Source organism: Vanellus vanellus (genome assembly GCF_965231255.1).
Source record: "Vanellus vanellus genome assembly, chromosome: 11".
Taxonomy (NCBI): domain Eukaryota; kingdom Metazoa; phylum Chordata; class Aves; order Charadriiformes; family Charadriidae; genus Vanellus; species Vanellus vanellus.
This window is the reverse complement of record NC_138916.1, coordinates 5,325,556-5,348,873: the sequence shown is the minus strand read 5'-3', so window position 1 is coordinate 5,348,873 and position 23,318 is coordinate 5,325,556. Positions and strand designations below refer to the sequence as shown.

The 23,318-nt window shown below is 36.8% G+C and overlaps 1 protein-coding gene across 1 annotated transcript in view; it reads right to left on the bottom strand.

Annotated features, from left to right (window-relative positions):
• Positions 1-549: 549 nt before the first annotated feature.
• HERC1 (HECT and RLD domain containing E3 ubiquitin protein ligase family member 1) overlaps positions 550-23,318 on the bottom strand; it is a 106,386-nt gene continuing 83,617 nt past the window's right edge. Inside the window, exons 53-78 of the mRNA XM_082488645.1 lie at positions 21,678-21,805; positions 20,236-20,436; positions 19,275-19,405; positions 18,050-18,249; positions 17,436-17,550; positions 16,734-16,880; positions 16,097-16,198; positions 14,893-15,066; positions 14,281-14,574; positions 13,455-13,520; positions 13,215-13,340; positions 12,473-12,611; positions 11,798-11,979; positions 10,890-11,045; positions 10,272-10,394; positions 9,580-9,682; positions 8,704-8,873; positions 7,248-7,386; positions 6,784-6,953; positions 6,199-6,368; positions 5,834-5,999; positions 4,504-4,580; positions 3,838-4,090; positions 3,453-3,605; positions 2,142-2,447; positions 550-1,205 (exon numbers count right to left, since the gene is read on the bottom strand). Of these exons, the coding sequence (XP_082344771.1) occupies positions 1,020-1,205; positions 2,142-2,447; positions 3,453-3,605; positions 3,838-4,090; positions 4,504-4,580; positions 5,834-5,999; positions 6,199-6,368; positions 6,784-6,953; positions 7,248-7,386; positions 8,704-8,873; positions 9,580-9,682; positions 10,272-10,394; positions 10,890-11,045; positions 11,798-11,979; positions 12,473-12,611; positions 13,215-13,340; positions 13,455-13,520; positions 14,281-14,574; positions 14,893-15,066; positions 16,097-16,198; positions 16,734-16,880; positions 17,436-17,550; positions 18,050-18,249; positions 19,275-19,405; positions 20,236-20,436; positions 21,678-21,805 (4,177 nt within the window). The 3' untranslated portion in view covers positions 550-1,019. The remainder of the gene's footprint in view (positions 1,206-2,141; positions 2,448-3,452; positions 3,606-3,837; positions 4,091-4,503; positions 4,581-5,833; positions 6,000-6,198; positions 6,369-6,783; positions 6,954-7,247; positions 7,387-8,703; positions 8,874-9,579; positions 9,683-10,271; positions 10,395-10,889; positions 11,046-11,797; positions 11,980-12,472; positions 12,612-13,214; positions 13,341-13,454; positions 13,521-14,280; positions 14,575-14,892; positions 15,067-16,096; positions 16,199-16,733; positions 16,881-17,435; positions 17,551-18,049; positions 18,250-19,274; positions 19,406-20,235; positions 20,437-21,677; positions 21,806-23,318) is intronic.

The window sequence follows — 23,318 nt, the reverse complement described above, 5'->3', positions numbered from 1 at the left end:
ATCACTATACAATTACAGCTGCAACGAAATGAGACCAACCACATGAAATTTACTAAATTCGAAGGCATGAACTAAGAATGTATATAAAATCCATAGCCTCGACTACTACCCTGTCAGTTCCATTTTAATTTTTTTATACTCTGATCAGGAATCAACTACATCAATCTGTATATTAAAAAGGATTCTTTTTTGACAAAAGATTTAAAGGTTTCTGAGTCAAAGTGGCAATGTGTTATTACTGTCAATAACTACTACCCTGGAGGAGAAAAGTGTTAAAATGAAAATCAAGAAGGAACCAAGTACCATGTTAACTTGTATTGCAGAACAAGGAATAAATAGTGGTATACCCGAAAAAGCCAGAACCTCAAAGACATTAAGAATGCAGAGCACAGTACTACACATCAGATTCGTTGGTGATAAACATTTTAAGATGCTTCAAATATCACATCCTGTCTAAACACTGTAATACTATAATTTCCTGAGACGAAATATAAAAGTATGAAGACCGAGTAAACCAATCACAGTTCACAAATGCATACAAGCAACCAATTCTTGAATTTGCTTTATTTTTCTCTGCATAAGGAACCCTGCACAGGCAATTCAAATTAAAACAAAATAAATATGTGAATATTCATGTAAAACTGTCCTTGCTAATGAACAATTATACACAATGTACAACTCTTCATGTTCACTGGGAGGGCTTACAAATGTACTATTCCCAACAAAAACGCACCAAAATGTCTCCATGCAAACTTACCAAAAGTGACCAAAAAAGGAGAAAAAACTTACTGATCATACCTTTTTGTTTTCTTTTTCCTTGTTTTCTTTTTTACAATCACAAAAAAATAAAAACATCTAATTTTTTGTTACATTTAGAGTAACTAAAATGTGGCCACTGTTTATTAACACCTGGTTTTATGCTCCTAAAACATCTATGGTTACTGTAAAATTATGTCAACAATGAATTGGACTTAGGGCACTAGTTGTAGTAAAAGGAAGATGATTTTGTTCACAGAATGTTAATAATCTGTGTCTGAGCCCTCTGCATTGTCCACATTCCGTGAGAGCATATAATTGTCCATATCTATAGACCTGCAATTATTGATTGCATAGCGCAAACGCTCTGCCATGATTAGTTGACTGGAGTAAGGTGGGAGTCTCAGTTGAAAGAAACAAGTCTGTGAGGTAGGCAAGCTGTCGTAAGGCTGTGGAAATGGATAAAAGGTGGGACACTGTTAAGTTGTGAATGAAGCAAAAAATGCAACACACCCATATTTCACTGCTCCCTCCCTTCCTTGCCTCCATCATTCAGCATTTTCACATTCTATCTCAAAATTCCTTTCGAGAAGCAGACCAGCCTCCCTTGTTTACATCGCTTGTTCCATCCTTAAGTACGTGCAAAACTATCGCTGTTTCACTTGCTCTGGAAATAATTCAACCCACTAATGATATTCAACTATTTGAAAAGTTGATTGCGCTACTATTTAGCAGCCCACTGGAAGATGCCAAGCAACATTCAAATTACGTACCACAGTGTACCTTAACATGAGGCAATCTGAGAGACACCTAACCAAAGATGACAGTCAAACCGCTATTATCTTAGATTTTACCAAGTTTTTGATTCATGTAGTTCACAGAGAATGTGCTTTCACTGCACAAAACCCCAAAGTAATGCCAAATGAATGCATCCTGTATGTAAAGTAATATACTGTAAATTCATCACAGTGGTTTTAAGATGTTAAGAGTTCACTGGTGGTCATATGTTGCCACTTACACAGATTTAAAACAAACAAAGAGAGTAAAATTTATCAAATGAAAAAAGGGATTGGAATGGAAAGTGACTGTAGACAAGTTACAATACAAGAAGGTTTGTTTCTTTTGCAAGAACTTGTCTTGACCTCCAATCGCATAACTATAGTAAATGCACCAAATGAATTAAGATGCAATTCATGCAGTGTATGTACTTCTATGCAATTAAAATGTTTGGTTGTAATAGCTCAGAGCATATCCCATCCCGTACTTTCTCTGTAAATTTACAATTATGGAAACCTGGCTCCTGTTGCCAAAGGACAGATTATACTAGACAGGAATAATAACCGTCCCCCATTCCCCCCAAAAAAAACCCGAAAACAGCATCTTACCCTATCAACCTTCATTATTTGGAATCGCTGAGAGATATCAGCTGTGTTGGCTGGCAATCGAGATCTTCCTGACACAAACCTCATGAAAAGGACTCTCTCCTCATTTGAAAATTCTTCAAGGGTATGCCAGAACCACTGTACTAGCTGATGCTGCTCATCGACTTCTCTGTATCGCACAACTTTCTTCAGAACTTCAACTGATATTTCTGGCATTCCACAGACCATTTGCTCCAACTGCTTGGCAGTCAGAAGAGACAACAAAGGAACCGGAACAATCCAAGACATCCCTTCTCTTACAGCAGCCACCTATTGCCCCAAAACAGAAGAGACATTTGAAGTGCAATTGTCTTACCTCTGCCACTTACTGTACCATCCAAAGGCAAAAGTAACATACTGGCTGAGAAATGGGATAAAGAGATAGAATAATAGAACATTTGCCAAATAAAACCTCCCACACATGCAGCCCCTGTGAGAGCTGTATCCTCTTCTCAAAATCCTGGAGAATATTACAGGTATTTTTAATTGTAGTTGCACATTAAAGATCACGTGTTGATACAGAACAGAAGAACTTAAAAAAGTAGAAGTGAGCAGCACAAATGATAAAGGCTAAACCAAATAACTGTGTATATACCACACATCTGAGCTGAAACAAAGTCAGATTTGTAAGAAGTCCATACTTGTTCTAGAAGACTTAAGATTTAGTACCTCTGATGAGAAAGTTACTTTTCTAATACAGATAATATCACATATGTGTCTATACCTTGAAAAAACGGAAAAGAATTTTCCTAGCATGAGTTACTGGTACACTACTTTCATAAGCTTCACTATACGAATGACAAAATACACAAAAGTATGCAAATAGGTAATTAATTCTTCTCAAAACATATCATGAAATATTTGTAGTTTCTGTGCTAAAGCAGAAGAGTAATAGTTTTTAAGTTAAACAAATGTTTGTCAATAATATTTACGTTAGCTAGTCTCTATGTTGCTATAATGTCTAATTACAGTGCACAGCATGCACAATTGCAGGTTATTTCTCATGTGGGGCTGACGGTGGGGCTACTCTAATGAAAGACAAGTTCTCATCTCTAATGCTCTTTTGTCAACTGAGCAATTACTAACAAAAGTAGAACTAATTTAAAACAAAAACCCCAAACAGTTTGTGGGGCTAAAAAAGCCCCAGAGACGCAGGCGAGATGCAGAAAGCCAAGCTTTTCTTGTGCCCTAATAAACGTAATGGAAACTTGCATTTTATGCAAAAAAACACTGCTTGCATTAACAACGGGGATAGGGTCACAATGAAATTCTTACCTGACGGTCCATTTCATGGAGTCTGTATTCAATTGCCCTCTCCACATATTCTTTCCTGTTTGAAAAGGTAAGTGGGATACTGTTCCCTCCAGGGATTATGGGAACCATTTTGCCATCAGCACTTTGGCCAACAAAGGAATCTAAAGGAATCATCTGTTATGCAAAACAGGAAAAGTATGTTCAGCGTAAGTCACTCCAATGAGCTAGGTTTAATATTTTATTATCAATCACCTAGACCTATAATACAAACTATTCCAAATGCATACGAAGTGCTTGTTATCCCAATGAAGAAGATGCTGAATTATATAAATGCTGAAGTTAACGTCAACCTGATAAAGCAACCGCTTTCTGAATAAAGCTAAAAGCTCCAACTTTCCTGTCTTACCTCATGGAAATTTTCTTCAGTGATCCCACTGTCTTCAATGTGAAGAATGCTGTTGAGGGTCTGCACATAGAGCAGATCTACCTCCTCCAAATCCTCCAAGATAAGTGGGATACAACAGAGTTGCTTCCAGACCATTGGAGCCAAATGAAGATCTAATGGCTTTTTTGTACGAATAGCTACACCCATGAGAATGCCCAAGAACTTAAACTGCATCAGATGTTCATCTAAACATGCTGAAGGGTTAAAGAGAAACCTGAAAGAACAAGGAATCCGTGAAAATACTCTAGTATCCTTTCTATGCTACTTCATTAGAAGTAAAAGACAAAACATTTCTAAGCACAGCGTAGTAACTGTCAACACAGTTATCAGCCAGAGGTGTATCTCTGGCTGTTAAAATGATGGAGGCCGAGACAGGCAGAACTAATCCTGACCCCAAAGGCTGGCACGGCACTCTGGATGTCACTCTGAATTCTGCCATCAGCAATCCAGGAAGTTCATGTTAAAACAGTGCCCTCTCCTCCACAATAAAGTAACATCACAACCTGAAGGGAAAAATGTACTAGAGACAATCATAAAGTCTCATCATTTGGTATAACACAGTGAACAGAAGATTTTCATTTTCACCCACTAACATCTGCAATAAATAGCAAATCCTGCACGACTTACCTATCCCTATTGTAGCCTACTTCAGCTGTAGCATTTGGGGAAGGAATAAGCAGGTCTACTATTCCAGTTTCCAGTTCCTTAAAAATCAACAGAAAAAAAAAAACCTTCTTAGACACAGGGACAACAAACTTATTACAGAAATACTATGACATTATAGCATTACAAGACAGAATATTTCATTATAGTGATGATTGCTTCTTACAAATTAATGTGAAACAGCTAAGAGAAAGTAAACATGATAGGGATGATTTTTAGTAATAAAAACATGTTTATTTCAAGACCTGCCCTTACATCAGACTGTAATGGTTATTTTACTGTGACTGCTCTCTGATACACTCCTGGTACCTGTTTCAGAAATAATCAGAAGCCATAAGTTATACACCCTGCCGGTGCAGCTTTTTCAAGAGCCAAAAATGAAGCAATTTTTTCAATGAGTTTTGTTCTGAACCCTCATCACACCTCATATTTAATGTAAACTGTCTAGGAAAGAACCCAAAAATGACGCCCCAAGTCCTTACCTGAATCAACCCTAGCCCTACAGGCTTCAGAAATTCAGAGTTATACTAAACATTGGGATTTACAATAAATTAAGTTCTTCAGTTTTTTCCATCCTGTATCCCAGCTCTAACTCCAGTGCCAGCTCCAGCACGATCCATAGCTGTTGCCCTGTCCCAGATCAAGCAGATACACTAATTATCCTCACTAATCCTCATTCTTTGGGTTTTGAGGCTCCTGAAAGATTAAGGAACAATCAAGCTTCTCCAGCCAGCATTGCCTTGAATCCTTCTCCTGGCTAAAATCATAGTTGTGTCACTAGGCTGAGACACAGCTTTAAAACTATAAGCAGTAAACATTAGCATTGACAGCTGGTAGTCTGAAGCCTTCAGTTTCCAGATGAATCTGGAAAGACAGCTACGTTGACAACAGCAACAATATCCTGGTGAGAAACATCTGCCTGAGGTGTTTCTGCATTGTATGCATGGAACATCCTGCAATCACGGAGTACAGTACAACTTCTTATAGAAGGTATTGGCTGGACAGAATGGGGGGCTGCAAAATGCTCCCATAATGTGTTGGGGCCATCTCAGAATTCCAAGGGGCCTATGGTAACACTAGTTATAGCATGGCCTTATGGCACCTCCTTGCCACAATCTACAAAGATTTCTTTATCCCCAGACATATCCCTAAGCAGGCAGCTCTAGTGCTGTGGCTCAGGACTGAAGAACAAGTTATTTGCTAAGCTGCAAAAAGGAAATTTGAAAAATACTAAAAGACACCAGAGAGAATAAAAACTCTACCGAGGTATTTTGAACTAATAGACTTTTCATACCTGACACATTTCTGTAATAGTGTCATCAAACACTCCTCCTGCATCATCAGCTCCTTCTCCAACCAGTTTCACTTTCCAGGCACGGGAAGGCAGGCGAAGGTCTGATGCATTCAGCTTTACCACTTGTCTTGCTATCTGTACGAAAATTGGCTTGCATTTCCTCCCTCTTTCAAAAAAAAAAAACAAACAACAAAAAACAAAAAATACAGCCATACAACGTAAGCCATAAACACGTAAAGGCCACTGAAGTCACTTGATTAATGAAGTTATACAGAGCGAGCTCAGTATGCCAAAAGTTACAGAAAATGTATGAATATCAGTATTTGTTTGAGGTCTAATACAATGCCTCTGAAAACAATACTGACCTGGTTGATATCCTTTTCACAGTAATCTGTGGCCCGTAGTTTTTCCCCTGAACCATAGTTTTCCCTATAGAGCGTACCATGGGGAGCGTGTACACTCGTGGTGCTAGCAAGGGCCTCAGCTGCCCTTGAACTATCCCCCACGTTCCAGCATTGTAATGAGATGTACTGTTCTGCAATAAAGCGGTATGGGAATAAACATATTAAGAAAGGATAGTAATTCCATTCTTTTTCATTCTTTACAGAATAAACCCCTTCATAATACTTCAGTACATAGCACATACATAGCACTTCAGTGTTTCGGGAAACAGGTTAGCACTTTTTGGTTTGAGCTATGAGACTACAAGTGTTTGGAAACTGAAACGTTGACCTGTCAGTATAAGCGAAAATATGGAACAATACTTTGACAAAGTTTGGTTTAATCCAGATTTATATTTTTTTTTAAATTTATTACAAAATACCTGTAGAACCTGTTCCCAAGATCCATCTTGATCTGGTCAGAAACTCTCTAGCGACATGGCGTAACACAAGACAGCTAAACTGTTCGGTTTTTTTGTTTGTTTTCTTCCCCCTCAAATAGAATTTTACCTGGTTATTAGGACTGAGGTTAAGTAATCTCCACGAAGAGTACATGAGGTCAGAAAAATGGTACAGCAGTCTGAGCCGTGCTCTTACTGTATGAATGCTCACTTCTTTCAGTGCCCCATACTGTGGCGGAATGGCATCAGGTAAACCAAGCTGTAAAGGCACCGAAACACCTACCACAGAGAAAGAAGAAAAGCATGATTTCATAAAGGGTAGCTGCGTTGCTTTGGGCTGGGATGGAGTTGATATTGTTTGCAGTAGCTTAGGCAGTGCTTAGCTGCCTGCTGGAGTTAACCCACAACAGTAGCAACATTAAGAGACTAAGACCATTTGAAAACCTGCACGGATATGAGACAAAACAAATTTTGTCCCAAATGTTCAGAAGTTCTTGTTGCACTCATCGCCCAGGAAACATAAAAACTAAATAAATCAATCAAACGACCGTACAAACAATCTCGGTTCTTTACCTGGAGCTCTTGGTGGAACAGGCGGAGCTGTCCAGGCAGCGCTGTGGCAACGCCCTGCAGAAATCTGTCGAACATTCTTTCCTTGCAGGACTGTTATTAGGGTTGGTTCTCTGACATGGTTGGTATGGCCCAGTCCAAGCTGACAATTTATAACAGATGTAAAAGGGACAAAGAAGAATCAACAACTGTGATGATAGTTCTGAAACACTCTAAGCAAAAATTCAGAGCAAATGGTAAAAAATGGTATTAATCTACAGCTTCCACTGGGACAAAAAATATTTACCATATATATCTTTTATTATGCTGGCATTTACCTTTTATTTTGCATAGAACATTGCACCCACGCTCAAAGGGAGCAGCAGACCTAGGTGTCAGAGAGACCTTAAACACGCTAGAGATTTTTTGCAAGCTGTTTCGCAGACTGAGGAACTAATCTATGCTGTTACATCATCTATGTTGCAGTCTCTCTCATGCACAGCCACCAGAGCCCATGTCTTTTCTGTGCCATTTAAATACACATTTGTTCTAGCACATTAATTCCTACAATAGTTTATGAAAACACATTTTGTGTAAAGAGAAAACTTACTGAAGCTGTTCTGACTTTTTACTGATAGGTTTCGTATCACATTCTAATTTCATATATAAGAGTATTTTTTTTCTTTTACCACTTCATATAAAATAAATTTTTTGCACTGCAAGGAAAAATCATGTAAAACAGGCTGTCAGAATGAATTTTCTCTGAATTTTTCCCCTAACAATTTTTTCTCTTCCAGAAACACAAAGCAAGCACCCTACTAAAGAAACAAACCAAACCAAAAACCAAAGAGGTTCCTCTCAGAAATTATTCTAAACAACCTGTTCAGCAATCCTTCTCAAAAACTCAGTCCTGAAATACGCAAGGACCAACTTTGCCCAAACTTCCTGAAACACAACGAGAGTCTCTTTCTTATAACACATAAAACTGTCAAAAAGCTGAAGTCCTTTGAAAAGTTTGAGTTATACATGGGGTGAGGGAGGAAATGGACTTCTAAGAGCAGATATAAAATTAGGGTCCCAAAGAATTTATTTTCTGACTTTAAAAAAAGTTAATTTGTATTTTCTTTATAAAAAGCACCTAAAGCATTCAAAAATCTGACTGACACCAGACAAAAACGTGAAGATGCTGAAAAAATTGATCACAGCTCAAGAATTAGGTAAAAATTTAAAAAAACCCCTTTGATTACAGTAATTTGGGTAGAATGTTTTCAGTGCTTTCCCAAACTACTACCATGTAAGAGCACAGGAAATAAAAAAGAAAATAACAGAAATACCTAAAATATTATTGTGGCTGAGGGGGGAAGGAAGAGAACAAAAAGAAAAGCTTTCTTTTACACCAAAATAAAGATAACCCAACCACATCTGTATAGTACAATTATAGCCTTATAAAGGTTAGAAAGAAGCACGGAATGGTACATACCTGCCCTTCAGAGTTGCTGCCCCAAGCATATACATCCCCTGTAGAAGACAAAGCTAGCGTATGCTCTGCCCCTACAGCTATGTCTTCAATGAAGATTCCTGACAGTACCGGAACTTGCTGGGGTCTGTTGTGATTTCGAGCTCGACCTTCTGGCAAACCTATCAGGCGATCTAAAATTGCAAGCACAAGTCTATATATGTAAAGAACATTAAAAAGTTAATTTTACTTGCAGGCAGAAGCCAGGGAGGGACAAAAAGCAATTCTATATACTCTTGGAACTGGGACACAAGTGCAATTGGTTAGAGAGAACTCTGGTGTAAGTTTCCTACAAAACAGTGCTTCCTACAGTGCTCATTAATATCGCTAAAGCTGTTATTTTCACTTGAAGTCTGAAACAAGACCAACTTCTATTAAAACAAGACTTCTAGATCCAAATGTATGGTTTTATAATACATACGAATTAACAGACTTGAGAACGTGTTTAATTCAGTGCACTTGGAAATTCTCCTGTCCAGATTTTTAAACAACTTGTGTAAGGCATATGCTTTATCAGACCAAGTAAATTTTTAAGTAACTCAATGGTTTTGGACATGTGAAAAACAACGAAGTTTTAGGAAGACGTTCTTCAAAAAGTAAATTAGTAAATTGAAAGGCTATCCTGAGATCAACCCAGATAGAGCTACAAATCTGGATTTTAGGCCTGTGTTAAAATAGCATTGTTGAAGTTCCAAAATTCAGATTAGGTCAGCAAAATTCTAAAAAGTAGCATTAGGTCAGTCTCATATATTCAGTCAGTATGTTTAGGTCAGTCTTAATATTCTTCCTTGTCACTTGCAAAACACACAAACCTATAAATGGAAAGGTCCAAATGCCTACCTTGTCCAAAAGTATACACATGACCATCTTTTGTTAGTGCAACAGAGAACTGGGTTCCACAGGCAACTTTTTTAATTCCAATTCCACAAAGAATATCCACTTTCTAAGGGGTAAGTAAAAGGAAAAACAGCTATGGTATTATGAGGATATAAACAGAAAGCAAACATGAATTTTATCTGTAACTCCTGCATCAAAAAAAAAAAAAAAAACGTAATTCCCACTGTGCAATGCACACATTGTAGTATCACTCTAATTAATGCTTGTAAATTAATACAGAAAACTGATACACAGTTTTCTCTTTTTCTTTAATGGAATTAACACCTCCATTCTAGGTACAATGATTCAAAATGCCTTTTATTTACTAGGAGTGAGCGGGGAGTGGCACGGGAGGAAGTAGATGAGTGTGTAAACAACCTTCCTCCAAATTCCAAAATAAGAAAGCTCTCGTCTTTAAGCTAATCCTAAGATTTTTACCATTTGTATTGCCACTGAGATAAGGTCACTATTATTGACATGAAATCCTTTAAAGTTATCAGGCTTAGCATAACATATCAGAATTATTTATACTAGATTGTATTAAAACAGTATAGCGGGTGGAATTAATAATTTAACTTCTGCAAATTACACTCTCTCTGAACACTGTGTAACATGTTTAACAGCACTGAAAATTTAAGCAAACAATAACTTCTAACCTGTGGTGAGGATTTTGCAGTGGAATTTCCCAAACCAAGTTTACCATAATCTCCATCTCCAAAAGCCCAAACCATTGAGCCATCTGTTGACACAGCTACAGTATGATTGAGGCCACAGGCCACCTGGGTGAGAGAAATAAGTTATTGCCACATTTTTTGCTAACTTACTATAACTCAAACACCCCAACTACCTTCAAGAAAAGAAAAATCACGTTTTGAAAAATAAGTATCCTTTTAAAACCATTAAAACCTCCATTCCTTATCATGGTGTTTTAAAGATATTTAGGACCACAGTAGTATTTTTTAGCTATTTACTTCCTCTCAGCTCCTAGAACCAAAGGACAGTATTATGCTACATATGCTCATTGTTTAAGAATACAAAATAGCCCATGAAGTCATGCTTAAAAACACCTAAATCTTGAAATGTTAAAAAACATGGGCAGTTTTGCAGAAAGAAGATCAAAAGAGTCAGGAAAGTAATTATTTAAAGAATTATGCATAGTCAAATTCTGCCATCATAATAAAAATAAAAGCCAAGGTTAAAACCCCCCAAACTTAAATATGTTGAAAACATCAGCTTTAAACAAAGATGCATCGCTAGTTGTAGATAAACCATGCCTGTCCAATCTGGTAACCTTCCAGCGCCGTCACTCTCTCTGGAAGTTTCTTATTGGAAGTATTTCCAAGTCCTAACCGACCATAATCACCGTTTCCAAATGTAAAAAGTTTGCCATCTGCTGTCACCACAGCTGAGTGTTTGAAGCCGCATGACATCTGGAAGCAAAATAAATGTAATTTTTACATACATTTTAAATTTTGGCAGAAAATTATATTAGCTATTACCATGTAAATATGTAATACCTTTTCCTCCTCTAAACTATATTCACTTTATAAAGAGCTAAAATACAGATATTTTAGTATTAATGATTTCTCCAGCAACATCTCTCTTATTCTTCTTCATTGAGGAGGAGGGCAGGCAGGTTTTTGCATGAAGAAAGGCTTTCACATGTTTTTTTTATTTATTTATTTTTACCAACTACTGTTTTCTGCACAACAGATTGTTTTTGTTGTATGAATATTTTATATTTTTATAAAGAAACCTCCAGTCAAAACCAAGTATGTTTTTGTGCATTGTTATAATGCACACTTGGCACTTTGGAGGAAGTCTTGGTGACCAGTTTTGTAGGTCAGAGTCGCCCAATGAGGACCAAAGGAAACTTCTAAATCAAGCCTGTATGTTCATAATGTTTCAATCATCCCTCTCTTCCGTGCTCTTTCTAATTTTTTGTCATCTTCTCCAGTAACAACTGTCAATTAACATCACACATCAACAATGAGCTCTGTGATATTAACATCCTTCAACTGGAAACTATCAACTTGGTTCACAATGCTCAGAGAAGTAAGAAGTTGTCTGTTTTCATTCAATATATAAATTCAAACTCTCCAGACTGACAATGGTTCTGGAACCTTCCTAGCACTAGGTTACCACGCCTGTAGTTTGTAGGAGACAAAAAATATTTTGGAACCTGCACCACTTCTTCTCCTTGCAGAGCCTCTATTTGTCTAGGCCTGCGCTGTCTGTCACTGTTCCCATGTCCTAGTTTGCCATAATCTCCATCTCCCCAGCTAAAGACTTCCCCACTTTCTGTTAAGGCCATGGAGTGTCCATCAGATCCACAAGAGGTCACCAGCTGTGTTACAACAAAGCCTGGTAAAGAAAATTGAGAAAACAAAGTTTAGAATAAAAGATAATAAACCCTGTAACATATATTTATCCAAGAGCCCCTAGTGGTAGCCAATTAAGTCTGGGGAAAGGAACCAATCACAATAGCAATTTTCTTGTTATAGCAATTTATTTATTTTTATTTTGAACAAAACCTTCATCTTCTCATGTACAACCTATGCTTCTGCCTGCCATTAGTTTTCAAATGAAATGTTCGTCTCTTGGGCAAACACTTTTCCCTGAAGCCTTCTTCAAATTAACGGATTTTAACAAATTACTACTTAAATCTTAAGGAAAAATGAACATTTAGCTTATTTGCTCAATTTTTTAATTAAAGACAATGTTCTTTTATTGTGTAAATCTGCAAAAATAGCATCAAATAATTATACACAAATAATTATATTAACTATATATATTACATTATCTAATGCTTATTTGTACTTTATCAATCAACTCATTTCAAACCCAACAATTTTACCTTGCAGTGCTGAAATGACTGTTAACACATGAAGATCATCAGAATTTCCTTGTCCCAGTCGCCCATAGCTCCCTTCTCCACAAGCCAAAACCGTGCCATTAGCTTGAATGACAAAAGTACAATTCTGACCACAAACAACCTAGTTTAGAAAGACACAAAGGAGTTTCCATTATTTTTGTGTTAAATGCAGCAACCTTGAAATATCTGCATTACAATGTACAGTCTTTAACTTTTTTCTTTGTAATTATATCAAGACAGCAGGCTCTTGTCACACTGCAAACACCTTTGTGACACCCTATTAACATAAGACTTCACTCACCCCATGTTTAATGGACTTTTGTAACCCAATCAAATCATAATAAAAATTACTTCATTTAAACTTGTTACTAGTTTTGGCAAACCTTCTTCCAGTGAGAGAAATCACAACATACTCCTAACTGACATGTAGTTTTCATGTTTCCATCCTGAATGTCAATGTTATTTCAGAAAACAAAATTGGCACACGTATTATGTTAAGCTGTGCAGGTATTTTCGAATCATGCTCAAATAAAAAAAATTTGCTTTGTCAGATTTCAGTGGCTTCTTGGTTTGAATATGTCAAATAATTAAAGACTTCCTCTTTAGTGAAAACACATGTTTTGGGGATACTTTATAGCAAATTCAAACAACAAATTGACATTTAGACATTTAGAGAGAGATTTTGACAAACTGTGTAAACAATACATGGTAAATCATGACTCACCTGCTGAGCCTGAGAGAATGAAGGTGCCGCTACTGGTATCATGACATTTCTACCAGCTTCTGCTAACTGTCCATGTCTTCCTGCTCCCCACAGGTAAACGTCACATTTGCCTCCCAAGTGCCAATCCTATGGAACAGCATGAAAAAATGCTTTAGAACAAGCATGTTTTCAATAGCTTACGACTTGTAAAAAGAATAAAAACAATAAATAAAAAACCCTCAAACCATTAATTCTACTAACCTCTGGCCTTGACGTTGCCCAAGACATTATCTGTTCATCCATACCATTGATCCATTTACTGTTATCCTACACAACAAAAGCCACAGTTCAGTTCAAGAGCAGCACGTTATTTTTTTGTTACATAATACGTATTTTCCTTCTGAACTAAGAACATTATTGACACTCAAATTATTCTAAATGGTACAGCAATAAGAGTGAATGTGTGCAGACTCAAATACTTTATTTTCATCTATAGGTCAAGTTTATTTCCTTACTACGCCCATCTAGCAATGACACTGTTATCCATGACTTGCAATGCAAATATAAAAAGAAAACCGAACAAAATTCATGAAGAAGTAATCTTTTCCTATGTAGTGATGCTTAGAGTTTTTTTGAAGTTTGAATCGCAAACACTGGCTTAAAATGTTACAAGCTTGCTGATAACAAGTTCTTAATCCAAAATCTCTATTTTGGTTTACGTATGATAAGTAATGAAGACAACTGACACCAGCAAAATAATTTGTTGTGGAAACGTGCCAAAATGTTACTCTAAAACCAGCATTGCAAAGCTCTACATTTCTTGCTTCTATCACATACGAAAATTACTGTCTCAGTTTTGGGTCGCTCTGTTTTGGTTTTTAATATGCAGCTGAGTTGTGCTCATTACACACACAGAGAGCAATCTTTACAGTATATTCTAGCCAGTTAATTAAAAAATAAACTTACTCTTATTGCTGGTGCTTATGTTAAGGAATAAAAATCTTTACAGTTTAGACATGGTAACTGCATCATACCATACGCTCAATAACAACACGCTTTGCTGCTGAGACAGTATAGCACATTTTACCATCAGGAGAGTAAGCTCATCCTCTGGAACAGGCTCCAGGTCCGGAACAGTAAAGGATTCTGGGAACTGCGCTCCCTTGGCCAGGGCTTCAGCAGCTTTTATGGTAGTAGAGAAACACTCTAGCCAGGCCCATTCTGTAGGATTCCAGGCCGTGGGATCAGGGAGGCAGTGCTGGTGATGAGGTGGTACCGGGGGATTGCACAAGAGCTGATCTAGGTGAAGGCCCACAGCGAGGGACGCCAAACACTGCATATAAGGACTATGAACAAGCTGGTCTCCGCAAACAACGTGGGGCTAAAAGTGAGGGGAGTGGGAGAGAGAAATTGAACACGTGCAGTTAGAAATAGGTATTAATCAACTTAGAAATAGGAGTCCTTAAAATCTAGTCCTGTAGAAAAATATTTTCCTCCATGCTTAATTAATTTTTTTCTAATATTTTCAATATTCTCAAATTAGAAGACTACTAGCTTGAGGAATACTGAAAGACATTTGCAAATAGGATGCAGGAAAGTCTTCTGGGTTCTCTGGGGGGAAAGACTGAAACCAGCTGAGACTCAAACAGCGGACTCATATCAGACAGGAATTTTAAATGTTCGCATTAGCTCTTCTTACCTTTTCGTAAGCGTACTGTTCCTGAAGCATTACTGGCAAACGTTCCAAGAAAGCTCGCATACAAGGAGCCATATTTAATCCTAGAACTCCTTGCTGTTTCAGTGCAGTCCTACACGTTGCAAGGACGTGATTGGAAGATATCCACTCTGAAGTACAGTTCACTACCAACACATCCTGTTTAACAACAGTCACAACACACAATAGAAATTAAAAATTCATAAAGCGGGATTATTCAGCTCCATTGATTAATTATCAATCATCTTGGTTTCCACAGGGGCCAAAAAACACACAAGCTTGAATATTTTTCTCTCTGTTGGTGAATAATCGGCTGACAAATGCTACAGAGTAGTCACCTCCATTTGCCGCTTCCTCACATTCCCACAGCAACCCTACGATTATCACCCCAAAGAAGAATGCAAACGTGGTAATAAGCAGAAGTCATTTCAGTGAATGCTGTAACTTTAGTTGAGGATTTAGTTTAGGTGTAACCATAGTTTAGAATTTGCCTTGTGATATTTGGTCTGTATTCAGAAAAAGCTTTCAAAGAATTCCAAAATACTTAAACCCACATAGAGCATGACTCTACTAACGGGAGTCATAACTTGTGCCACATGTATCTTCATTCCCCCAAAATACCATCTTTTGCAATAATCAACTGCTATGAGACTTCTATTCAGATGCCAGCAGCTCCTGACACAGCAAACATTGAAGTAAATTTTGCTGCTCCTTAAAAATTTCTGAAGTTGAGGCTGCTTTAGATTAAGTTAGCTCGCTGAAATATCTTATTTGCTGGGGGAAATGAAATATTTCGTCATGCTGCATAACGGAAAAAAAATAAAAAAATCTGTCTTCTGCCTATTTTAACTGTCTATTTAGAGCTGCTGCCATTAAGCAGCTAAGCTGATGTAACCGGTGTGCAGCACCCTTTATAACCACCGGCTCAGAAGGATTACACCCTGCCCCCCCTAAATTAACATGGGATACTATAATAAACCCCAGCCTTTTGAAAGCCTAGTTGAAAGCCAAAACTATCTGCCTTGAAAATATAACAGAATTAGATAGATATTTCTCTCTGCATATTTCTAAAACGAAAAGGGGGGGGGGGGGGGGGGGGGATTGGGGAGGAAGGAAAAATAAAGACAGATAAATAGCATTTCTTTTAGTAAAAAAATTGAAAGAACATTAGTTTAACACATAGCATCACCTTTGATCTGTTAGAGCAAGCAGCTACTCCCACTTCAGGTATCCATACTGCAGTCTGAATCGCTCCAGAACCTATCACAACGCTCTGTAGTACTGAGCCATCCTAAGGAAAGAAGCGTTTTAAGTCAGTGTGTATGCACACCTACTTTTCTGTTTAAATGTATACAATCACACTCCTGAGGGACGATATTCTCCCAAGCTGTTTAATAACTATTTAAAAATTTAAACGTTTATACCAAAAGCAAAAAAATACCTCGCATTTTTATCATATTAAGGAGATAACATAACTAAGGATTTAGAAGTGTTTAATAATTAACATTATCTGACTCTTGGAGAAGTTCTCAAAGTAACAGACTATTGTTCCCAAGTACAGAGTGGCTGGTTCTGCAAAGGCTAACTCACATGACCAGGCCTACAGAATGAATCACTAATAGAACCATAAAATATAAAATACTTCAATGTTAAGCACAATTTCAACTTACATTTTATTATTTATAATTTTATACTATGCTTTCTCTAATGATTTTAACAAGCTAGGGGAAAAAAAAAAAGAGAAAAAGCAAGCTAGTCTGAAGCCTTCACCATTTTACATACTCATACTAAAAAAAAGAATCATGACATGTCAAAGATGATCTTACCCGTAAAGACCAAATATTCATGAGACCACCAAGTCCACCAGATACTAATGCCAGTCCATCAGGACTGAATGCAACAGTCCGAACAGGAGTAATATGTCCTCTCAGTTGAAATACACACTTGACTTCTACTGCTTTTCTGAATCCATCCTGAAAATTATTTCATAGTTATGGAACACTGAACTATTTACAGAGAACTGAATAGTGCAACAGCGTCTGTATTCTGCAATAAGTACTGAACATCCATAGAGATGGGGTAGTTTCCATAAGATAATAAAAAAGACCAGTACTATGATAGTATTTATAAATACTTTTGCCACATTATCATCTTTTTCTCCCCTTACAAAATGCCATCAACATTAAAGAGCACATTACAATTTACATAGGTGAAAATAATTTTTACTTAATTTCATCTAGAAAAAAATGAAACTCTTATTAAATTTTAGTATAAATTTAGCAATTTTTTTTAAAAATGAAAACAAATCAAAATATAATCTTTAGCCAACAAACATTCATTTAAACCTGTGATTTTTCATTTCCTGTTCTGAAAATGCCTACACGTATACAAAAGCAATATGAAATTTTTAGCAAACGTCTTCTCTCAGGAAATGTTGAGATTTGAGTAAGTCGCTCACATTCTTTTCCTCTCCCAGTTTCAGAACAAGGAAAGAGAATTTTCTTAAACACCACGTCTACTCCTTTTACCTTGGCACTTGTTTCTTGGTCCCACCATCCTTCCGAGCAAGTTGAACTGGACTGCAATGCGATTACTATGTCCTGAGGAACAGTCCAGACACACACCAAACCATTGTGGCATCCTCTAAAGAAAGTCAGGATAAATCAGAAAAACAAAGTAGAGATATTAACTAAGAAAATATCAGTAGTCTGGTATTAACTTAAAATATCAGTAGTCTTCACCACCTTCCTATACAACTATATTGTATCAATTAATCTAAAGTGGAAAGGCATGTTCCCAACGGAGAAATGTGCTTTTTCCTATCCCTTCCCCCAGCCCCTCACCCTCCTAGCTTTTCAATTTTTACTGACAACATACTCTCAGAAAAAAATATTTGGATGAAGCAAAAAAATTTCAAGCAGGACCACCACACAGGCCTCATGGCACGGAGAAAGCAGTTGGTAACATGACCAGAGCCACTCCTTCCACTTGAATTCTGAAGCCTCATGGATCTCATGGCAACTGGCTTACTGAATTAACATTATTTTCAAAAAAAGACAAAACTTTTCTTTGCTGTGGACACTGAAGACTGGTAGAAAAGATTTGTAAGAGAGCTGTAGAAACAATAAAAACAATTACATACGTAGCAAGTAAAAGCTGCAACTTGGGTCCTTTCCCTGGAAGAGCACACCAGGCAATGCCATTCACAAAAGCTGGATGGGACAGCGAATGCAAACGTCTCCAACATCCTCCCATACACCCCCAGAGTTTCACTGTTTCTTCTTTGGCACACGTCAGGAGAATCTTACCAGTTGGATCCCACTTCATACTAACAATCATATCCTATTGGATCAAAAAAAATTAAAAGTCAGTATGAAGTAACACAGAACAGAGAACATTTAACTCTCAAAGCTAATGTAATGTCTAATTATTAATAACAGAGAACTTTATTCTCAAATAAATCATTACAGAGATAGTGAGCTCCAATTATGAAATCATAACAATACTTTTCAGAGCTATCAAATTAAAATGAAATCCTAGGTTCCTGAGAGAAACTAAAGGGAAAGCATAGGAAAAAAAAAAGTTCTCTTTTCATTGCACACCTTGATTTTTTTTTTCCCCAAAGTATTAGGCAATTTTTCCTTCTTTTTTTATATTATGAAACTGTAATATGAATTGCCTTAATGGTACATGGTTCATAAACATATTAGGCAACGGGCCAGATGTAGTTTGGAGTCTAACTGAGGTAGGAAAGGAGAACAGCCCATAGTGGAAAAGGCAAATACAGTTTCATTGTCACAGCATGCTCACTTCTGTGACTACCATGCTTCAAATACCAAGACCAGTTCACAGAAGCGCTCAAGATGCTTTTACTACACCTAAACCTGTGGAATTCTCCTCTTCGCTTAACAAATCATTTATGGAGTATTATAGACTTATTATTACATACTAGCCAAGCAAAGGTTCTAAGCCTTTGCGGCTGCACAACTGGAAACACATCTTTTGCTCTGCACAGGAACTTAAGCTTTACCAACACATGTGACATACCTAAAATTTCATATGAGCACTTTTACAAATTAAACGAACTAGTCTTTTAAACCCAGACATGCACAGCTGTGTCCTTAAAACACTTCTGTCGCTGTATGTACATACACTTCACAATCTCTAATAGCAAAAAAGGCTATAAAACGCGTTTTTCCTTTTTTAAAAAATTTGGTAGACTGTTCCTTTAAAATATATTGTGTATAATATGTGTATTAGAAATAGGTATGTATCGACTTTATAAATAGCTTTCAAGCAGAGAAAATGGCTTAAACAGATCTTTACCCACAAAAATTACACAGGAATTTTAAAAAGACTAACTGTACCTTATGTGCATCAACTAAAACGATTCCTCCTTTTTCAAGTGGTTCCTTTGTTCCTATTAGCAATTTTCCATCTGAATAGCCAACTGCAAATGGTCTGTCTTCACTGAACCAGGCGAGACATGTGACAGACACTACGTCAACAGACAACACAAAAATCAATTAAACTAAATTGAACTTCACTCCTGCCAAAGAGGTTTTCAGTGCAATTGTCCAAAATAAGAAGTCCATCCCCCCTAAGGTTACTTAACATACTTTTGGTCTGAAAATTTCCTTGAATTGGTAAGGTAAATATTATTTTGTAATAGTTTTTTCATTCTTCTTCTTTTTATTAAAATAATTTAATTTATATTCCCAACCTGGTGAAAAGACCTACGCTAGGGAAAAGAAAAATAGTAGACTGAATCTATACATGTATCTGAGATAGGGATGCTTCTAAGAAAAGCACAGAAAACAATTTGAGCCTTTCTTAGCACACAGATACTACCTACTTGTATCTCCCCCCAAAATCTGCACATTTCATGAAGAAGCAATAAGCAAAACCACACAATGCTACCAAAGATGTGCTACTTGATGTTCCCTGGGACTGGAACTATAAAGGAAAAACGGTAGTAATTCAGTAATTCAAATGACACTGACTACATGCTATCTTTAGGCAGAACAGACACTGTGGGGAATCTGTATTGACTGTATACAATGGCAAGGAACACCAGGATTTGACTAGGTTGCTACAAACTGTTTGCCTCTGCTATAGAGGAATCAGGGTGCAGATGGAGATCCCACAGACTTTTCTTGTATTGTGAACGCAAGGGAATGATGCTTGCAGGTAAGGTACCAGAAATCATATCCCATGAACAATAATAAAAAATTGAGATTATATACTTTCTCAATTAAAAAAAAGGGGAGGAGTGGGGGAAGAATTAATAGTTTTAATTTCTACTTAAATACTGACACAGTGACCTACCATCCTTTCTGTAGCAGTGTTCCAGTTCTAGCCGGTGCATGGTTGAAATATCTACAACTTCAATAAGACCAAGAGATCCATCCATACGACCAATTAATAATAATTCTGGAGCATCTCCTGTCCATGTTGCAGCTGGCCCTTCTTCTGGCCAAGCTAGAGCAGATACCCAGTGAGGCTGAAGATCTAATAATCCTTTTCCTCCTAGGAGCCCAAAAAAAAAAAAAAAAAAATCTTTTAAAACTACTTCATCTTCATAAAGAAAAGAAAACAGCAAAAATACTTTCCTTGGGAAAATAGCAAGAGATCCCATTTAGAGCTAAGGCATACTACAAATTCATGTAAATTACAAGGCTATGAAGTAGTGGTCCACTAATCGACACTGACACATAATCTAGCTAACAAATCTCAATTTTCAGTCAAGTTACGTAGTTTTCTTAAGGGAGCTAAATTCTTCAGTACTCAGTAAATCTATAGTCCTCCTGTGGACTGTCCATCAACATGGGCAGTGTAACTGGTGATTTTCGTAAGTGCAAAACAACAGAATGAAGTTTCAGAGATTACAAATAACAGAGTGATTAATAGCCTCTCTCACAGGAGTTCTAAAGGTATTCTGCCGGATTAGTCAATTGCAGCACAAATGACAGTAAAAATGTAAGAGAAAGAAGATGCTCGCAAACTGAACCAAGGAATTGGAAAGGGCCTTTCCTGGATCAGGTTCAGTTCTCTCTATCACAATGAAGTCTCAAATTCAGTGAATTCATTTTATAGTATATCTTGCCCAGTTGTTACTGCTCCTTATAAAATATGAGATCACAATCTTTTGAACATTAGAAATTTTCTTGAAGTTATTCATGGCCAATTTATTTACATTTCTTCTTGTGTCAACACTATCCATTTGCTTAGACAGCTGCTTTTTCTCCCCGGGCTTCTCCTAGAGTTTGTCTTCCTAATGTATTTATTTATAAGCTTCCTTCTCCAAGACTTTTTGTTGAAATAAGTAAACCAAGCTCACTCATTCTACTCTCATTAGAAGATATTCCATCTAGCTGATCGCTCTAGCAATCCTTCCCTCTACCCGTTTCAGTCAATTTCGACATTCTCCCTGTGGCATGTGGAAAGGTAATTCTTGCAGACTAAAGGAAGATGGTATTTACAAACAAAAACTGCTAAGAGTGATCAAGTCTCACACCTAAACACTTTTGATTCAACAAGGACTCATCTGCTGTTCAGTTTTCTATTTAACTAATTGTAAATCACACATCCATTTGTGGTTAGTGCCCTCCTCTAATTAATTAGGTTTACAAGACATTATGGAAGATGGTAGGCATTTAAACTGGAGAGCACACATAATTAAATACTTGGCTAAACAAATATTCAATAACTTAGCAGCTTCCCTAGAAATATATTGTATCATAAAGTGTCACAGGTAGCTGAGAGCGTACCATTGACTTGCCATATGTTCACCATCTTTTCCGTAGCTCCAGCCAGATACTTGCCACTGATGCTCCAACAGACAAGAGACAAACTAAGGTCACTGGGTGATCCCAGACTTTCTTCAGAATCACCTTCTCTATAATAGACAAAAATAATGCAATTAAAAAAGGGCTTTTCCTTTAAGCAGACTGGAAAACACAGAATTAATGAAATACACAAGTTAAAATCTGGGGTCCTCCTGTCATTGCCGCAGATTTACACGATAGATTTTTCTGCTCACAGTTCTATATTCTAATTAAAACCACTTCATATTACAGAATGAGAGACTAGTCATTTCTACAGTAAGAAATTTGAAGTTAGGTCTCAATTAGAAAAATAAGTTTAATTATGTTTAACTTTACCTATTTATAGCTCAAGTTTAACAAATTTGACATCTTTGGTGAGGGCAAAACTTTCTGGGAAGTCATGAAATGAAACAGAATAGTTGGACAATTAAAAGGCACATCTTGCTCTCAATTGTAGCTTAAACTCTTCCTCCTGTTAAAATGTTGTTACAAGGTTCTAAAATTCTATTTTAAAGTTTGCTTTGTGACTGTAATGGGACCACAGGTATGTTTTATTGCCCTTAAGGTCATACATGACACACACAATTTTTACTGATTTTAGTAACAGGAAAATGAAGGCTATAGTATTGCCAAGATGCATATTGTAGGCCAAATAGTGTGTCAGCCCTGTATTTTTGAAGATACAGAAGACACCTTTGGTATGTTCTTGCTTAAGCAGGAGACATTTAATGTGTGAATACAGCAGGTAATTGGATGTTGTAACTATTGTTAACAACACTAACTTAATAACATAACACATGTAACAATATTAACATAAAAAGTTAACATAACAGGTAGTAATACTGTACCAGGGCATAGTAATCTATTAGCATTAAATAATGTTCCTCTGAACTGAGAAAAAGTATTCTCACAGACAGAGGACATAATTCTATCAAAAGAATGGATAATGCCTTTTCATCTGCTCATCTCTAAGGGCTAAAAAAATAATTCTACCTTTAAAGATGAACTGGCATTTACCCACTGCAATAAAGAATACAAATAGAATCGTGCTGCATTAGTATTTAAAGGCATTATTGAGATTGTTAGCAATGAAGCCCATGAAAGTACTGAATTCTGAAGCTACTGTACAGGACATACACTTTTCTGCCACATGAATAATAGAAGACCTCTGTTGAAAGAAGATGCTGCTTTCACGACTATCTTCTGAAATCAAGTTATATCATTCTGTTTACTCCTTTTAAGGCAGCATCAAACAATAGCAAGCAAACGAGAACTAAAACAATGACTAAGAAATCATCACGGAACAAGCTTCTAGCTCACTATTGTATCTTCGTTCTCCTGAGTTAAATTTACCTAAGCTGCACTAAAGAATTAGATTTTAATCTTTTATTTTTCTTTCTTCTTTTTGGGACACATTCAAATGATACAAAACACTTCCCAGGCACATTCACAAAGAAGAATTACGTTCAGTTCCTGAATCCCAGAAGTCACAAATTCTTTTTTCACACTTGACTCAAACCACCACAATCATAATTATCACGCTAGACATTGGAACCATCCACTGGAACCCACTGAAGGGATATT